Source organism: Myxine glutinosa, chromosome 5 (genome assembly GCF_964187855.1).
Source record: "Myxine glutinosa chromosome 5, kmMyxGlut1.1, whole genome shotgun sequence".
NCBI classification, from domain to species: Eukaryota; Metazoa; Chordata; class Myxini; order Myxiniformes; family Myxinidae; genus Myxine; species Myxine glutinosa.
Window position 1 is genome coordinate 129,435,184 of NC_136265.1, and position 19,111 is coordinate 129,454,294.

Below are 19,111 nucleotides of genomic sequence, written 5' to 3' on the forward strand. Positions count from 1 at the left end.
AACGGACAGACAAACAAAAAGACAGACAGACAGGGGTGAAAACATAACCTCCATCCACCTTTGGTGGCGGAGGTAATAAATAAAAAATGTCAAATGAATCCATTTAAAATTCAGGCTGAATCAACAAAATGCGAAAATGTCAAGGGGTGTGAATACTTTCTGAAGGTATTGTACTGCTAAACTGGAGGTTCTTAGAAGTATTATGACAGATAATTTGTGTATTACAGTGATCAAGTATGTAATTAAAGGCCCAGACAACAGCTCTCCGCCTTTCTTATCTCGACGATGGTCTAGATGATGCGCTCCTTCCATATTAATCCCAGATTCCATTGGATCCTTCTCCACAGTTTGGTGGTTGTTTATTTTTAAGCGGTGAAGATGCTTCAATATTTGGCTATGTCCTTCCTTCCATCCATCCATAAAAAATGAAGAACTTTGCTAACCCACCGTGTTTAATTCCAAAGTGTAATTCTAAGGAGTTATAAAGGGCATTTATAAGGGGTTGTAAAGGGTAATTATAAAGGTTAATTATATAGGGTAATTTCCAAGGGTAATTCAAAACTCTAAAGGGTGATTCTAATGGTTTCTAAAGAGTAATTCTAAAGGGTAATTCTAATGGGTTCAAAAAGGTTACAAAGGGCAATTGTAATGGGGTTTAAAGGGTAATTTTAAACAGGGTTCTAAACTCTAAAGGGTAATTATATGGGGTTCTAAAGAGTAATTCTACAGAGTTCCAAAGAGTAATTCTACAGTGTTCTAAACAGTAATTCTACAGGGTTCTAAAGTGTAATTCTATGGCGTTCTAAAGGGTAATTCTACGAGGTTCTAAAGAGTAATTCTACGGGGTTTTAAAGAGTAATTCTACAGGGTTCTAAAGAGTATTTCGACAGGGTTCTACAGGGTAATTCTACAGGGTTCTAAAGAGTAATTCGACGGGGTTCTAAAGGGTAATTATACGGGGTTCCAAAGAGTAATTCTGCAGGGTTCACAACGGTAATTATACGGGGTTCTAAAGGGTAATTCTACGAGGTTCTAAAGAGTAATTCTACGGGGTTTTAAAGAGTAATTCTTCAGGGTTCTAAAGAGTAATTCGACGGGTTTACAGAGTAATTCTACAGGGTTCAAAAGAGTAATTCTATGGGGTTCTAAAGGGTAATTATACGAGGGTCTAAAGGGTAATTATATGGGGTTCTAAAGGGTAATTCTACGAGGTTCTAAAAAGTAATTCTGCAGGGTTCACAACGGTAATTATACGGGGTTCTAAACGGTAATTATAAAGGGTTCTAAAGAGTAATTGTACAGGATTCTAAAGGGTAATTATAAAGGTTTCGTTTGTTTCTAGGCTTTGTCTATTTCATATGAACAAGCGTTACGCCGAGGTCCCCCGTCGTTGAAGTGATGAGTTGACAAAGTGGAAGACGCAAGGCGGCCATCTTGGATTTTGACGTGGCGACCCAATTTTCAAAAGCGTTCTTCCTTATGCGTAGATACACACACACCAGATTAGAAGTTAGTAGTTCGTTTATTTTTACCTTCGCAAAAGCGGAAGGTTATGTTTTGATCGCTGTGTATTTATTTGTATGTCTGTGTGTGTGTGTGTGTGTGTGTATGTTATTCGCATAACTCAAAAAGTATTCAACCGAATTGCATGAAATTTGGTGGGATGATTGGTTATTATACGGGACACATTTGATTAGATTTTGGGAGCAATCGGGTCAAAGGTCAAGGTCAAGGTCACGAAAAGGTCAAAATCGTATTTTTGTTGTTCTGTTCCCTACACTCCCATGCCAAGTACAGAACAGTAGCTGCGGCGAAGGTATGCGCTCTACCGAGTGCCCGTTCTAGTTCAAGATATTTCACTCACAAGGTTCAGACATACATGGTGGCGGCCATCTTGGATTTTGACGTGGCGACCCAATTTTCAATAGCGTTCTTCCTTATGCCTAGATACACCCACACACCAGATTAGAAGTTAGTAGTTCGTTTATTTTTCAAGATATTTCACTCACAAGGTTCAGACATACATGGTGGCGGCCATCTTGGATTTTGACGTGGCGACCCAATTTTCAATAGCGTTCTTCCTTATGCCGAGATACACCCAAACACCAGATTAGAAGTTGGTACTTCGCTTATTTTTCAAGCTATTCCGCTCATAAGGTTCAGACATACATGGCGTCAGACATACATGGCGGCGGCTATCTTGGATTTTGACGTGGGTAACACCCACACACCAAATTAGAATTCGGTCCTTCGCTTACGCACGCACGGACGCACGTTCGCACGCACGCCCGCACGCACGGAGGGGAAAACCATAGTCCCCCTTTCGCTCCGCGGTGCGACGGGGAACAACAATGCAAAACCGAACCACTTCCTTCGGACACGGGTGCGATAAAAAAAAAATTGTGTGCATAATCAAGGCTCATGGAAGAGCTGAAGCATGCACAATGGAACGGGATAAAATGGAAAGTGGGAAACACAAACAACAGAGTAGAAGTGAGAGTGAGATCAAGGGAAGGGGGAGAAGGACACAAGGTGGTGAAAAAGCTGCACACAAGATGAATGAAACACAAAGAAGAGGAAGGAGAAAGCGGGGATGAAAAAGAACAGGAAAAAAAAAAATCAACGAACCACCACCAACACAAACGAAAAGAGGTGAGGGAGAGGAGGAAAATAAATCACAATAACCTGGAAAAGTGGAGTGCTTGGGAATGGGGTAGAATTGACCATGAGTGCTTAAAGTTGCCCCAATTTTTCTTTTTTGGAAATTGTCTTATCAAAACGACTTTTAAAGTCTATTTGTTTTAAGGACAGTTTGCAATATATCAAAGTAAAAATAATCTAGGATTACAAGTTAATGTTAAACAAGGAAGCAGAGATGCATGGAAAGTTAAGTTGGGCAGATGGATAACAAACCCCTCCAAATCCACGGAAGCGTTGGAGTGCAGGGCGATCAAGGAAAGGAGCAAGAACTGGATCAGAGAGAGCTTGGTCCAGCAGATGGTCGATGAAGTAGATGCCAGGCTCTATAGTGAGAACCATACCATGCTGCAGTGCACGTGTCGTGCGCAGGCTACGCAGACCTGGAGCATCGATCCGCTCTGTACCCTGAGAAAAGCAAGGATGGATGAGAACAGGTTGTATCGCTTTGGTCGCAAAGGCTCATGGATGGGAACTGATGGAATTAGGGGATAAGGTTTGATTGGCATGGGACACATATTGCAGGATGGAAATGGGGGAGGGAACAAGAGTGTTTGTACTAATTGCTTGAACCTGTCACGTTTGAGGAAATCTGACCAAGGGTCTGGAGCAGTATCTGGGAGGGCAAGATTAGGTTATAGATACAGATTGGAACTAGAGCTTGGAACTTTAACATAAACCCAAAGATAGGGCTTCGACAGAAGGGAGAAAAAGGGATTCTGACCTGTGGATAACCCCCAACATCATGGACATCACAGCCCAAGAGATGTCCAAGACCATGGGGCATAAAAACCGCACCGAGATGCACAGCCTCCATGGCAGCTGGATCTCCACGAACCAACCCCAATTCTGTGAGCTGAGCCAGCTGCACCCTGTTTGCCAACCTGTGCATGTCTGCCCACATCACCCCTGCGTGCCACACAAAGGCAATCCATAAGTCCCAGTTCACCATCTGAGGTCTAAGCTTTTATAAATCAGTATTGATTATTACAAGTTGGAATTGCAAATAGAAATATTGATTGCATCACGATGGACATCCTTTGCATTGACAAAAGGTAGACTCAACAAGTTACATAGAAAAGATTTATCAGGTGAGTTTCGTAAATAATCAGTTGGAAAACGTTTTCAAAGACTGAATAGAGTGGTACTAAAAAAAGAAAGAAACACCAGCAATTAGCAAAGCTGCCGAACAAGGTAAGACTCAGGTCCGACCATATCGATCACTCGGTAGTAGATAAGGTCTGACCACCTGAGCCTCTCTGGGCTGGGTAGCTATGGTAGTCAGTGGTGGTTTAATTTTATTTTTCCAAAATAGATATACTACATGACCAAAAGTATGTGGACACCTGAACATCGAACAAATCATTCCAAAATCGTGGGCATTAATATGGAGTTGGTCCCCCCGTTGCTACTATAACAGCCTCAACTCTTCTGGGAAGGCTTTCCATGAGATGTTGGAACATTGCTGCAGGGATTTATTTCCATTCAGCCACAAGAGCATGAGTGGGGTCGGGCACTGATGTTGGGCCATTAGGCCTGGCTTGCAGTCGGCAATCCAATGCATCCCAAAGGTGTCCGATGGGGTTGAGGTCAGGGCTCTGTGCAGACCAGTCAAGTTCTTCCACACCGATCTCAACAAACCATTTCTGTATGGACCTCACTTTGTGCACGGAGCCATTGTCATTCTGAAACAGGAAGGGGCCTTCCCCAAACTGTTGCCACAAAGTTGGAAGCGCACAATCGTCTAGAATGTCATTGTATGCTGTAGCGTTAAGATTTCCCTTCACTGGAACTAAGGGGCCTAGCCCGAACCATGAAAAACAGCCCGAACCATTATCCCTCCTCCACCAAACTTTACAGTTGGCACTATGCATTCAGGCAGGTAGCGTTTTCCTGGCATCCACCAAATCAGGATTCGTCCAGACTGCCAGAAGCCAGGTTAAGTCAGACTGCCAGATGGTGAAGCGTGATTCATCACTCCAGAGAACGTGTTTCCACTGCTCCAGAGTCCAATGGCGGCGAGCTTTACACCACTCCAGCCGACGCTTAGCATTGCGCATGGTGATCTTAGGCTTGTGTGTGGCTGCTCGGCCATGGAAACCCATTTCATGAAGGTCCCGACAAACAGTTGTTGTGCTGACATTGCTTCCAGAGGCAGTTTGCAACTCGGTAGTGAGTGTTGCAACCGAGGACACACGATTTTTATGCGCTGCGCGCTTCAGCACTTGGGGGTCCCGTTCTGTGAGCTTGTGTGGCCTACCACTTCGTGGCTGAGCTGTTGTTGCTCCTAGAGGTTTCCACTTCATAATAACAGCACTTGCAGTTGACCGGGGCAGCTCTAACAGGGCATAAATTTGATGAACTGACTTGTTTGAAGGGTGGCATCCTATGACGGTGCCACATTGAAAGTCACTGAGCTCTTTAGTACGGCCAATTCTACTGCCAATGTTTGTCTATGGAGATTGCATGGTTGTGTGCTTGATTATATATACCTGTCAGCAATGGGTGTGACTGAAACAGCCGAATCCACTAATTAGAATGGGTGTCCACTGTCCACATACTTTTGGTCATGTCGTGTATTTCCAACTACAAGAGGTTTTGGTGAATTTCAACAGGGTGGTTTGAAGTTGGGACTCAAGGTGAAAGAAAGTTGAGATGTTCAACCAGGTTTGATGGCAGCGAAGACTGCGCGCGAAGCCTTTAACACCGCCTCGTAGATGGCACGTTGGTCAGAGGTGAACATGCCGTTAACGGGGAATGAGCACGTGATGTCCGAGGCATAGCAACAGTATTCGCCACCCATGTCAAACAGGCTGTGGGTTCGGTTGGGAGAAAAGAGCGAGGAGGGAGGGGTGAAGGTGGTAGGGTGGCGGTTGAGAGGCTCTGGAACACGTCCGGTTTTGTGTTTGTCAAGGGGCCTTTTCTTTCTTTTGTTTTAAACAAGATCACAATGTCAAAACTAAGTTTGTATTCAGAATAGCAATGAGATTTAAGAGGCAAAATTGAAGCTTTTAAAACATTTTCCCTGAACCGCACTGTTGGAATAAGAAATTACATTTCCATGGGTGGGGGTTTAAAATCTAGAGAAGTGTTGCTACAGCAATGGCGTGTGGAGTCATGTTAAAGTGACAGGAGTGTTAGGAATAGCACATGGAGGGAGTGGTGAATCGCAGCAATGTGGAGGTGCACCACGCACCACATATCTCCGTCGCGAAGGCGTCGATCATTGGGAGCACCGGCATGCCCGTAGTGCAGTATGGACGAGTTATGACCGCTGAGTGAGAGACATTGATATTACAGCAATCATCATCATCAAAATAATTTACAAATAGATTCAGATCATACTCGTTATTTTGCTTTTGCGAGTACTTAGTCACCAAGGGAATAACATTGACCATCCATTACCCAAACTGCTTTGGTGGTAAGCCAATGGTCTTATTAGACAATATGCAAGCCATGTGCAAGGCCTTCTCCACTCCCCCAACAGCCCTTGGCCACTTGACATTCCATTAACAGCCTGTCATGACGCCCACGGCTCATTGCATGTCTGGGGAAATTCCGCCGACGTCACAGGGCACATGTGGCAGGGAGGTCAGTAAGGAGAGCTGGCGACAGGATGGGTGTAGTCATAACCTCAGAAAGCAGCAGCTAGAGTTCAACATGCATGGCCCAGGTGAATGTCGCGAACCGTCAAAATAGTCACCAACATTAAAAGGAAGATGTCCACCCACAAAAGACATGTCCTTCGCCCTTACAGGAAAGTCACAATGGTAGCTTCCAAACCAGGGATGTATGAGCAGAAACAGACCGACGCAACTACGTGGTGAAAAGATCAAGTAGCAGAAGGAAGTGATACATTCCATTTGTTCCACAACTAACTGAACAAAAATTAAAAAGGAAACATAAAGGGGGACTTTAAGAGGGCGATGAAGAGGTTGACTTGAAGCGAATTTATAAAGAGGGGGCCTTGGAGGGGGACAGAAAGTTGACCTAGAGGGGGGACAGAAATGGGACTTTGATGGGAGGGGGTAAAAGTAGGGCAGAGACGGAAATTAGTCAAACCTTTTGGCCTTACGTATGTATTAGTCAGGTCTGACGATCGTACTTTTGTGCAACATTTTGCACAAATTTCTGATCAATTGCGCCCTCGTGTGGTGGACTAAGTCTGAGTCCACGTGACAGACGAGACCCAAGAGCATTAACACCCGGCAAATCACCAGTGTCACAATAAAAGAAAAAAAATGCAATGAAGTAACGGAAATAAATTCATGAAAATGTCCATTTTAATCAGACAAACTTCAATCAACTTATTGCAGTCATAATGGCAAGAATTGTAGTCATACGGAAAATAGATTAGCTTAAGAACCATTGTACTCGGTATTATTTGCAGGTGTGCTGTAACTGAAGAAAAGTTTGAGTTCTGATGCAGAACTGAACGTTCACTCAGGAAGTACAGCAAACTCCAAGGTTCAAGAACACCGTGTCTGCGGAGGACCAGGATGACAGTTCTTACCGTACGATCATGTTCCGTTGGGAATCAAACCCAGTTTAAACATATTAAAGGCTAAAGCTCACCTACCTTTCAGCTAACCTGTCAGACTAGGCCAAATCAAAATGCCATTAATACAATAATTTGGTGTCAATAAAACTGTCGTTCTTCGAGCAGTCCACTAGGGGGAGCACAAGGGTCAAAGTGTGCAGAGCTTAGATTGTTGATTGTTCCGTTGTATCTGAAGAAGGCCATTCACATGAAGCATAGGAACCACCTTCCCAATTTATTTATGGTGGAGAAGCTGCTGCCCAGACAGTAACCACCCTCTAAGATAGCAAGTGGTGAAACCTGCTGTCAAGGAACCCCCAAGAAGACCTTTAACACCCACCAACTGAAGTCATAGATGGGACGCCTAATTTGACGTTCATCCGAGGGACGGCACACACATTGATGTCTCGCTCTGCACGCAAAACCCCGGGATGACAGTTTAAAGCCGGGTCGAGATTCAAACCTCTAGGATATGTTTGTGTAATTTAATGCTATGTTCTGGTCCATACATGTGAGTTCGGTTCCGAGCTTTACGAGTGATGATATGCCCTTTCCACTCGGACGGGATTGATTGTGATCTCCTGTGTGTGTACGTGGTACCCTGGCCAAACACTGCATTCCTCATAAGGAAGAAGGTTTTCCAGAGGATCGGAGATCTAGTTGATGTAAACTATAAACAAGACTAGGCCCAGGAAACTGCCTTGGGACAATCCATCCACCACTGGGAGATGAGAGGTTTTCTCCAAAGATAGCAACACATTCACTGTGTGTGTGGAGCAAGTCAGAAAAACGGGAATGGGTCTCCTCCAAGCTTATGCAGGCCGCATCTGGTTCACCACGCACACCCTTCTGGTGAAACACCCAAAATGTAGGATCATTGCTCACCTCCACTCATTTGTTCCTCGCTCTTCCTCTCCCTAAGAGAGAGTTTGGATGAGTGATGGGACATCAAAGGTTGGCTAGGGGAGAAGAACTGGGGCTCAGGCTGAAGAGTATCAAAGAATCATAAATTTTAAGGCAGTGCAGAAAATTTCGTAGCCATGTCGGCAACAAATCAAGCCTCATTCGTTTCTGGTCAATGTATGGAAGAAGGCTGAGTACACACCAAACGACAATAGAGAAAGTTTTCTTTGTGAGTTCTGGAGATAGATGCTACTAAATCACCCTGAAGGTAGCCATGAGATATCTGCACTGAAGAGAAATGAGGAAACAGATGGTCATTTGTTCCTCCACGCCACACATGTTGCTGCACATGCCTACCCATCTGTATTGATAAGCTCAGACGACATTGATGTATTCATCATGTGTTTGGCATCTCAAGATAACATACAGGCCACATTATTCCAGAAATGTGGCACTAAAATACATGCCAGAGTACTAGACATCAGGAAAATAGCAGTCAGTTGGCACACATGTTTGTCTGGCTCTCATTGGCATGTACAGTCGTGGCCAAAAATATTGGCACCCTTGCACTTTTTTCAAATAATGCACCATTTCTTCCAGAAAATTGTTGAAATTAAAAAATCTTTTGGTATCCACATATGTATTTATTTGGTTTGCAGTGGGGAAAAAAAAATCTGAAAAAAAAAACACGAAATCTTACCTTATTCCACACATAAATCCAAAAATGGCCCAGACAATATTATTGGCACCTTTTAGAAGTTGTTAGAAATAATTAGATTTCAAGCAGGTTATTCTCCTTTACTTTGGAACTGAACTCACCCATGGTGAGTTGCAGGTGCCTGCAATATAAAAATAACTCATTCAACCAGTTTGAGAAGAGAAAAGGGGTCATTCTCCTGTTTTGCGTCACTGTGTGTACCGCAATGAGTATGGAGAAAATAAAGAAAACCAGAGAATTGTCTGAGGAGGTCAAACACATAATTGTAGCCAAGCATGGACAATCTCAAGACTACAAGTCCATCTCCAGAGACCTTGATGTTACTGTGTCCACCATATGCAATGTTATCAGGAAGTTTAAGGCCCATGGCACCGCAGCCAACCTCCGTGGACGTGGCCGCAAGAGAAAACGTGATCAAAGATTGCAGTGAAGGATTGTTCGAATAGTGGAGAAAGCACCTTGATCAACTGCCAAACAGATTCCAGCTGACCTTCAGACACAAGGTACGACAGTTTCAACTTGCACCATCCGACGCCAACTCAATGAAAGTGGGTTATATGGGAGGAGACCCAGGAGGACCCCACTGCTGAGAGAGAGAGAGACATAAGAAAGCCCGACTGGAGTTTTCCAAAACACACCTGAACAAGCCAAAATCCTTCTGGGAGAATGTCCTGTGGACAGACGAGACCAAATTAGAGCTTTTTGGTAAAGCACGTCATCTCTATGTTTACAGAAAACAAAATTAAGCCTTCAAAGAAAAGAACACCTTCCCTACAGTCAAACATGGAGGAGGTTCAGTGATGGTTTGGGGTTGCTGTGCTGCCTCTGGCACTGGGTGCCTTGAATGTGTGCACGGCATCATGAAATCAGAAGATTACCAAGACATTTTGGAGCGCAATGTTCAACCCAGTGTCAGAAAGCTGGGTCTCCGTCGAAGGTAATGGTTCTTGAAGCAGGACAATGACCTCAAACACACTTCAAAAAGCACCCAGGGATGGTTCAAGACAAAACGCTGGACTGTTCTGAAGTTTCCAGAAATGAGTCCAGATCTAAATCGCACTGAACACCTGTGGGGAGATCTGAAAACAGCAGTTGGGATAAGACACCCTTCAAATCTGGGAGAACTGGAGCAGTTTGCAAAAGAAGAGTGGGACAAACTGCCAGTAGAGAGGTGTAGGAAGATCATTCATGGCTATAGGGAGCGCTTGACTGCAGTTATTTTGTCCAAAGTCTGTGCTACGAAATATTAATTCCAGGGTGTCAATAATTTTGTCAATGCCATTTCTTTATATTTTCTGATTTAAAAGGATATATTAAGTTCTGAATAAATAAAAAAACAAAGATTTTGTAATATTAACAGTGAAATAAAGAATTGTGGAGACCAAATACTTTTGTCAATTTAAACTTATCTTTCGAGAAAATTGTGAGTTATTTGAAAAAAAGTGCAAGGGTGCCAATATTTTTGGCCACGACTGTATGCCTACACAGGATGTGCCACAGTCAGCACGTTTGCAGGCAAAGGGAAACTAAGTGCACTCAAAATCATCATTATCAACAACAAGATACAAAATACCTTCGTCAAGTTGGGAAAGGAATGGGATGTTAGTGACGAGCACATGGACAAGTTGGAGAAATTCACATGCCTCCTGTATGGAGCTAAATCTGGTGCAACGAAAGTGAATGATTTGAGATATCACCTCTGTGCCAAAAGGGGTGTGATCGAGAGTCACCAACTACGACCTAGCAAAGATTGTTTATGCACAATGGGCCAACTATCAAGCTGCCGCCTGGAAGAGGAGTCTGCAGAGAAACCCAGAGGCACCTAGTCCTATCGGGAGAGGCTGGTGCTGGGAGACCCAGGATGGACATGTAAAGCTGGCAGTAGAATGGATGGACAGACAACCCACACCTCAAGCTGTGCTGGAGCTACGGGTTTGTACTTGTCCCTTGTAACTTGCTAAAAATCACAAGAAGCCTTGCTCCCTCTGACTGATACCGCTGACGAAAAATTTGGGGTCTGCCTTAAGGGCTATCTTGGGAAAGGCTCATTGCAAAGTTGGCCACCAAAGCCAGACGCCGACCGGGCATCCTCCAGACTGGGCATCCTCCGTCGTGTAAAGTTCTTCCTTCGCACACCTGAACTCCTATCCACCTACAAGGCTTTCATCCGCAACTTGATGGAGTACTTGGCTCCCCTGCCTCACATCTTGCTCAGCTTGACGCCAAGGAAATGAAGGCCTTCAAAATAATTGGCATATCTCGTGATGAAGCTGAGTCTAGGTCACTTCACCATTGCCAACAGGTCGGTGGTCTCTATGTCTTTTTCCCTCCGCCACCAAAGGTGGATGGAGGTTATGTTTTCACCCCTGTCTGTCTGTCTGTTTGTTTGTTTGTGAACAAGATATCTCAAAAAGTTGAGTACGGATTCGGACGAAATTTGGCAGAGAGGTAGCGTATGTGACAAGGACGAAATGATTAGATTTTGATGAAGATCCTGATTCGGATCTGGCTGGTATAATTTTTAAAGTGATTCTTCACCATTGGAAGATAGGGCCAAAACCAATACATAGCAGGATATCTCAAAAAGTTGTAGACGGATTTGGACGAAACTTTGTGGACCGGTTGGGTGTCTGACAAGGACGATTCAATTCGATTTTGGTGAAGATCTGAATATGGATTTGGATATGAGAATTATTTAATTGTTTAAGTGATTCTTCACCATTGGGAGATCGGGCCAAAAATGATACATAGTGAGATATCTCAAAAAATTAAAGATGGATTTGGACGAAACTTGTTGGACAGGTTGCGTGTGTGACAAGGAAGAATCGATTCAATTTTGATAAAGATCCAGATCCGGATCCAGCTTGTAGAATTTTTAAAGCGATTCTTCACCATTGAGTGATATGGCCAACCAGGCGGAGGTATGTTCTCTACTGAGTGCCGTTCTAGTTCCACCTTGTTTTTGGTCTTCCACCCTTCTGCCCTCTCCATGCTTTGTTCCCACGCTGTCCACCAGTAACCCCCTCCTCGTGAAACTGCCTCAATCCAGAACCACTTCTCACCTCCACTCATTTATTCCTCCCTTTTCCTGCCCGTGAAACTACCTTCCACACTCTTTTTGTCCCCCGTCGCACAGCGTAGCGAAAAGGGGACTATGGCTTTCCCCTCCGTCCGTGTGTCCGTGCGTGCGTGCGTGTTTGCGTGCGTGCGGGCGTGCGTAAGCGAAGGACCGCATTCGAATTTGGTGTGTGGGTGCAACCCACGTCAAAATCCAAGATGGCCGCCGCCATGTATGTCTGATGCCATGTTTTTCTTAACCTTGTGAGATGAATATCTTGAAAAATAAGCGAAGTACCAACTTCTAATCTGGTGTGTGGGTGTATCTAGGCATAAGGAAGAACGCTATTGAAAATTGGGTCGCCACGTCAAAATCCAAGATGGCCGCCACCATATTTATGTCTGAAACTTGTGAGCGAAATATCTCGAAAAATAAGCGACGTACCAACTGCTAATCTGGTGTGTGGGTGTATCTAGGCACAAGGAAGAACGCTGTTTAAAATTGGGTCGCCACGTCAAAATCCAAGATGGCCGCCGCCATGTACATCTGAACCTTGTGAGATTAATATCTTGAAAACTAAGCGAAGTACCAACTTCTAATTTGGTGTGTGGGTGTATCTCGGCATAAGGAAGAACGCTATTGTAAATTGGGTCGCCACGTCAAAATCCAAGATGGCCGCCACCATATATATGTCTGCAACTTGTGAGCATAATATCTTGAAAAATAAGCAAAGTACCAACTTCTAATCTGGTGTTTGGGTGTATCTAGGCACAAGGAAGAACGCTATTGTAAATTGGGTCGCCACGTCAAAATCCAAGATGGCCGCCGCCATGTATGTCTGAACCTTGTGAGCGGAATATCTTGAAAAATACGTGAGGTACCAACTTCTAATCTGGTGTGTGGGTGTATCTAGGCATACGGAAGAACGCTATTGAAAATTGGGTGGCCACGTCAAAATCCAAGATGGCCGCCTCCATGTATGACTGAACCTTGTGAGCGAAATATCATATCATAGCATGTTTTCTGCGTCTTCCACTTTGTCAACTCACATCACTTCACCGACGGGGAACCTAGGCGTAACGCTTGTCAATCTAATTTTTCCCTCCTGGTCTTCAAAAGACAGCTATTCGCCACCATCTCAAGTCATCCTCCATCCAAAACCATGATCTTTTCTACACCCACAAAAGCACCACCACCCCTCCCAAAAGTTTGCTCATGTATGCATCTTGTTCACCCTTGCATTCTCCCCTAACCCTCATTGTTACCTGCATCCCTTGTTTGTCCGTCTCCATCTACTTTCTCCCTCCGCCCTGCTATTGGTGCTTCCCCTTTCTCCTGCCTTTGTTATGTTGTGTCCTGATCTGTTCTGTGTCCTAGTTCTTCCACGAGCCTTGACTTTGTCTAAAAATAAATAAATAAAAGCACAACTGTGACTTTGAGACCTCAGTTTCAAACATCTATCAATAACTTCAAACCAAGATGACCTCAGCCTCCTTTACCTTATCACTCCCTCACCACCCTCCCTGCCATAGCCTCATTGTGACACAACCAACTCAGGTAACATGGGAAATACTGTACGAAGACCATCCCAGCATGGGAAATATAATAAAGCTGGCTACCCAGGCTGCACCAACCCAACCTGGACTGACCCCTGTTGTACAAACAATGAGTCACCCTATCAACCTTTTCCTGAATAGATGTGTGGAGTGGGGTAAGGGGGGGGGGGGGGGAGGATGGGAGGGGAGGAAGATGATGCGGTGTCCTAAAAGGTCACGCGTCTGATTACTGGCAGGGAATATATTCAGTACATAGTGATCACAGAAAAAAAGAAAAAATATATATATAAAATTATTATATAAATATAAAAAAGAAATATAAAATATAAAATATATAAAAATAAAACACGAAATAGAAATATAAAAAAAAATATATAAATATAAAAAAATATAAAATATATAAATGATGCATCTAGGAGGAAAAACACGAGATTACAGGTTCATTGTATCTACAGTTATTTCACTTCTGGTTTTGAATGAACCACAATCCCAAAAGAGTCGACAAATGAACCAATGTTAAATGCAGCAAAAAAGAAGAAGATAATGACTTTTAAATATGCTGAGCAAGAGTAAGAAATTTAAAGGAAGAATTAAGTGAAGCTTATCCTACTGGTGTATGCCATAACAAAAGACAAACCAATTCACACACAAAATGCAGACAAACAAAAGTGATAAAAGGAATAAATCAATGCTGTAGCAGGTGGAAAGTAGCAAAGTGGTGAACAGCAAATTTAAGTTCGTAATCCATTCTGGGATTGGGCCCAGAGTTTGTGCTATTTTCCGAATGAAGTGCATCGAACAATGCAGTGAATGCAGAAGGAATTAATTGATCACAATCACAAGAATATGAGCTTAAGGGTTTTGCTTGATCTCTTATCTTTCGAGGACAGATGTCGGTGATGTAATGTTCGAGTGACAAAGGATGGAAACATAAGCATTGTGAGCAACAAGGAGGTTCACGGTTGCCTTGAGCGAGCTAAGATGTTGTGCCAGATAAAACAAAAGGAAGGTGTCAGAAGCCTCGAAGCACAACTTCAAAGGAGTGTAATACCACAAACTAATATATTTACATTGGACAGACCAGAATATGAATGAATGAATGATCGTTTTGAGGCCATTTTTCCCCGCTAGAGCGGGGGTTAGCCTTGCGGGCCCCATGACGATCATGGTTCCCTGTTTAAGGCAATGTTTTTATGGCCGGATGCCCTTCCTGACGCCAACCCTTGGTCACGCTCTTACGATGCGCAGGGATACGGTGTACCTATTCTAAACCGGGGTACACACCGTGATCATTCATCCCAGCAAGCTGGTACTCAATTTGCCGACCTCGGAAGGATGACAGGCTGAGTCAAGCCCCCTGGCGTTAATTCAGCGATCGACCGGGATTCGAACCCAGGATCCTAGGATCCCAAGCCGGCACCCTAACCGCTAAGCCAACACCAGGCTGACAGACCAGCATCTTGCATAAAATAGCTATTATTTATTCTTGATCAAACCATTAAAAGAAAATAAGGAAATAAAAGAGTGAGTGTGGGGTGGTCTGGTTTGTGTTCCCATCTAAGCACAATGCTGGAATCACAGGTTCAAATCCAAAATGGGACAAAAGCAGACAGGGGAACAAGACAATAAATTAATGAAAAAAATCACTCAGAGCGACACTTGGCAAAACAGTCAGACTCAGTCAGCTGATATGTAAATCCGATTCAAATTTCAAGTCAATCGGATGAAAATTTAGGATTTTAGAAATTCAAAAAGGTTTTTGATCTTTGGCCCATGTTGACCTTTTGGTCTATGTTGACCTAAAAAATAGATGGTATATGAATTCAGTTTGCTGATATGAAAATCGTATTCAAATTTCAAGTCAATCAGATGAAAATTGCAGAATTTAGAAATTTAAAAAAAAGTGTTTGACCTTTGGCCTATGTTGACCTTGTAACTTATGTTGACCTCAAAAATAGTTGGTGGTTGAATTTAGTCAGCTTTTTCTTTTTCTTTTTTTTGTATGCAAGATCGAGGCTCGTGTAAGAGCATCAATCACAAAAAAACAAAAAACGGACACAAAACATACAATAAAGGGAGCGGGAGACAAGATGGGGGGGAGAGAGGGAAGCACACATTGTACAACAGCAGAGAACAGGGACATTGGGAGATCTGTGGGAGGGAGAGGGCTTGGGGAGAGGAGGCATGGGAAGGCGGGGGGGGGGGGGGGTGGGGGTGGGAATGCAAATATGCAAATCCTATTCAAATTACAAGTCAATTGGATAAAAATTGCGGATTTTAGAAATTAGAAAAAAAAGTGGTTGACCTTCGGCCTATGTCGACCTTGTGACCTATGTTGATCTCAAAAATAGTTGGTGGTTTAATTCAGTTAGCCGATATGTAAATCCTATTCAAATGTCAAGTCAATCGGATGAAAATTGAGGATTTTAGAAATTCGGGAAAAGAGGTTGACCTTTGGCCTATGTTGACGTTTTGACCGCAAAATCAATAGGATTCTGTCGGACCGATAACCGTACCATTTGGTGAAGTTTCCTGAAGATCGGTTTAAAATTGTAACCTGCAGGCAGGTATAACTGAGGACGGACACACATATACACACACATATACACACACACACATATACACACACACACACACACACACACACACACACACACACACACACACACACACACACACACACACACACACACACACACACACACACACACACACACACACACACACACACACACACACACTTTGACCATCATGAGGATCTCCACCCTGACCCTTGTCACTTTTGAGGCCTCGATTCTTTGTCAGCATACTACATCCCTTTGTGGTAATCCCCATTTTCGCTCTTCTAATTCCTCTTATATTTTTGCCTCTTATAATTGCATCTAGTGAAATGTGCGATGAAGCATGGGCGGGTGTTGGGCCCAAGGACTCCAGCTATCAAAGTAAATAATCCGACAGTGTCCGTCCTTACTGCAGTCTCCTCTCTCAACATTTTGTACATCTTTGCCAAACTTCACAGGCACAACAACAATTAGTTTGTATGCACAATGTCTTACAATTCCACTTAGGGCATCGAAATTTACGTCAAACATTTATTCCGTTTGGTCAAGTCAAAAGTAGACTTTCGTCAAAGCGTTTTCTATGCCTGATGATGACATGACAATATGGTGGAGAGAGCCTCCAAAAAGTGTTGAAGGATCAATGGATTTTTTGAAGGTGAAGGATTTTAAAGGATCAAATAACTGACCAAATAAAGCATTGTAAATAAATGTAAGTAAATAAAAAGGTATTAAGTAAATAAATAAATCAAGATTATTAAAACAACCAAATTAACGTATAATAGGCTCAAGAGATATGCAACAACAAATAGAGTGCAGGGGGGTAAGCAGGAGGGCTACCTGGCGCAAATGCAGGTGTACGAAACGTGGCGCATACCCCCACGGCTGTAGCAGAAATGCTGAAAAAGGCTGGGGGCAGGAAACGAGTCAGGACATCAATTATAATTCAAACAACGTTCAATTCAACCATCCATGCTTGTATGGGAAATGATGCAAGCAAAGACTTTATCCTCAAGTGCTCCGTTGACGATGGAGGGGGGAGAAAAAATAGTGACGTCACAAGATGGTGGAATGCTGGGTAGTTGAATTCGGACATGGTGTGATGAAGCATTACAAAGCTACTACATAAATCTACATACCTCTCCAACTCGTATTCATACATTCCAGGTCGCACTGCCTTCATCACCTAATGTTGGTGGGAAGAGCGGACAAGCTAATAGGGCGATACTGGCACCGATACAATAATTAAAAGTAGGAATGTTCAGGATTTTATGATTTCCATATTGAAATATATCATCAAAATATATACCTAATAAGCCCCGCACTTTTTAATAATGTAATTTGGCTAACCCCCGCTCTAGCAGGGAAAATGGCCTTAAAATGCCTGTTGTTGTTGTTGTATCAAAAGAAAATCTGAGAAGTTGAATCAAACAAACAAAAAAACAAAAAAAAACAAGAAACATGTCGTGCATAGCACCACACTTGTGAAATCCCTAAAATAAGTTATTGACCTTTGGCCTATGTTGACCTTTTGGCCTATGTTGACCTCAAAAATAATTGGTGGTTGAATTCAGTGATCTGATATGCAAATCCTCTTCAACTTCAAGGCAATCATATGAAAATTGACGATTTTTAAATTCGGCATATGTTGACCTTTTCACAAAAAGATATATACAGACACAAAATGAACCAATTGCTTAACCCCACTTTTCACATCACATGGGTGGGGTAATAAATCACGCGTTTCTAAATGCCCAATAACAACACATCTATCTGGTCAGTCCCATCTCCCTCAACCCATCTCGGACATTTGACACAATGTGCATGTCTGTCAAGCTCACTGCGACGGCATACAAGGCTGCCTCAATTCCTGGATTTCTGACTTCCTCTACTTGTGCAATCAACTCTCTTATGGAAGCAAGATAGCATACTCCTATTAGGCCCAGTCTTGCTCCTCATATAAATGATCTCTGTGATGCTTTCAAAAAAAACCCTTTTCCTCGATGCAAATGACTCCGTATCGTGCCCTACACTAACCCCATCTCACTGACAGGCAGGTAGTAGTTGTTGTACTCTGCTAATTTGGAATCATACTAACATACGCCATTTGGTGTTTGGCTGACCGTGACACATTCGATTGTTACTTACTTATAGTGTCTCCAGAAAGTATTCACACCCCTTGACTTTTTTCACATTTTGTTGCATTACAGCCTGAATTTAAATGGATTAATTTTAAATTTATTTGTCACTGATCTACATATAATACCCCATAATGTCAAAGTGGAATTTTAAAAATAGAACTTTACCTAGTTTAACATCAGGCCTGGCCACCTGGTTCGTGAAAGACTTGGGCCAAGCTCCCCCCAGCAAATGCTAGAAGAACATAACTTGGGAATAGTTGTGGCTGTTAAAGAATAATAAGAATATTAACAAACTGCCGTTCGCATGGTGCGCACATACACATGACCCCCCTTCTCGCTCTCCCTCTCCTCCCCTAGCCGCTCCCGCAGATTTCTGATTGATTAAATGCTAGTTTGGAAAATCCCATAGCCTTACCTTGTTTCTCTGGGAGGAATGTCAAATGAATCTTCGTTCAGTATATATTTCCATGGTCAACCACTGAAAAGAGGTTCGGTATTATGAACTTCGAGACCTCAGCATCAGCCACAACATCTACCGGGCTGACTACGTATCAAAGCAGGCCTCCAAAGCCAGACACAGAATGCACATCTTCTGTCGTTCCATGTCATTCCTTGAAAAATGAGGAAAAAAAAAAAACTCAGCCCATAAGGCCTCTGTTGTCAGCTCAATGGAGTAGTGATCTCTCCGATGGACTGGTGCCTGAGCATCACGTTGGTCTCTCCTGAATTTTGTGAAATATAAAGCTGTCAACATTATTGGAATCTCTTGCGATGAGGCAGAAGCACAAAGCCCGTTGCTCTCACATCACAGACAGGTTGACGCCTGTGATTTTTTTAAAGCATCTCTCAAACCTTGCTCCCTCGGCTTTCTCATTCCCTCGACTCTCCGCAGCTCCTCCAAGATGTATGTGATCTTCCAGTGAACCATACCTGGTTAAAC

At 43.2% G+C, this 19,111-nt stretch overlaps 1 protein-coding gene across 1 annotated transcript in view; it reads right to left on the reverse strand.

The window, feature by feature from the left end:
• PEPD (peptidase D) overlaps window positions 1-19,111 on the reverse strand; it is a 66,661-nt gene that overhangs the window by 5,493 nt on the left and 42,057 nt on the right. Inside the window, exons 9-14 of the mRNA XM_068116257.2 lie at window positions 17,170-17,216; window positions 16,871-16,939; window positions 5,894-5,971; window positions 5,362-5,510; window positions 3,422-3,606; window positions 2,914-3,105 (exon numbers count right to left, since the gene is read on the reverse strand). Of these exons, the coding sequence (XP_067972358.1) occupies window positions 2,914-3,105; window positions 3,422-3,606; window positions 5,362-5,510; window positions 5,894-5,971; window positions 16,871-16,939; window positions 17,170-17,216 (720 nt within the window). The remainder of the gene's footprint in view (window positions 1-2,913; window positions 3,106-3,421; window positions 3,607-5,361; window positions 5,511-5,893; window positions 5,972-16,870; window positions 16,940-17,169; window positions 17,217-19,111) is intronic.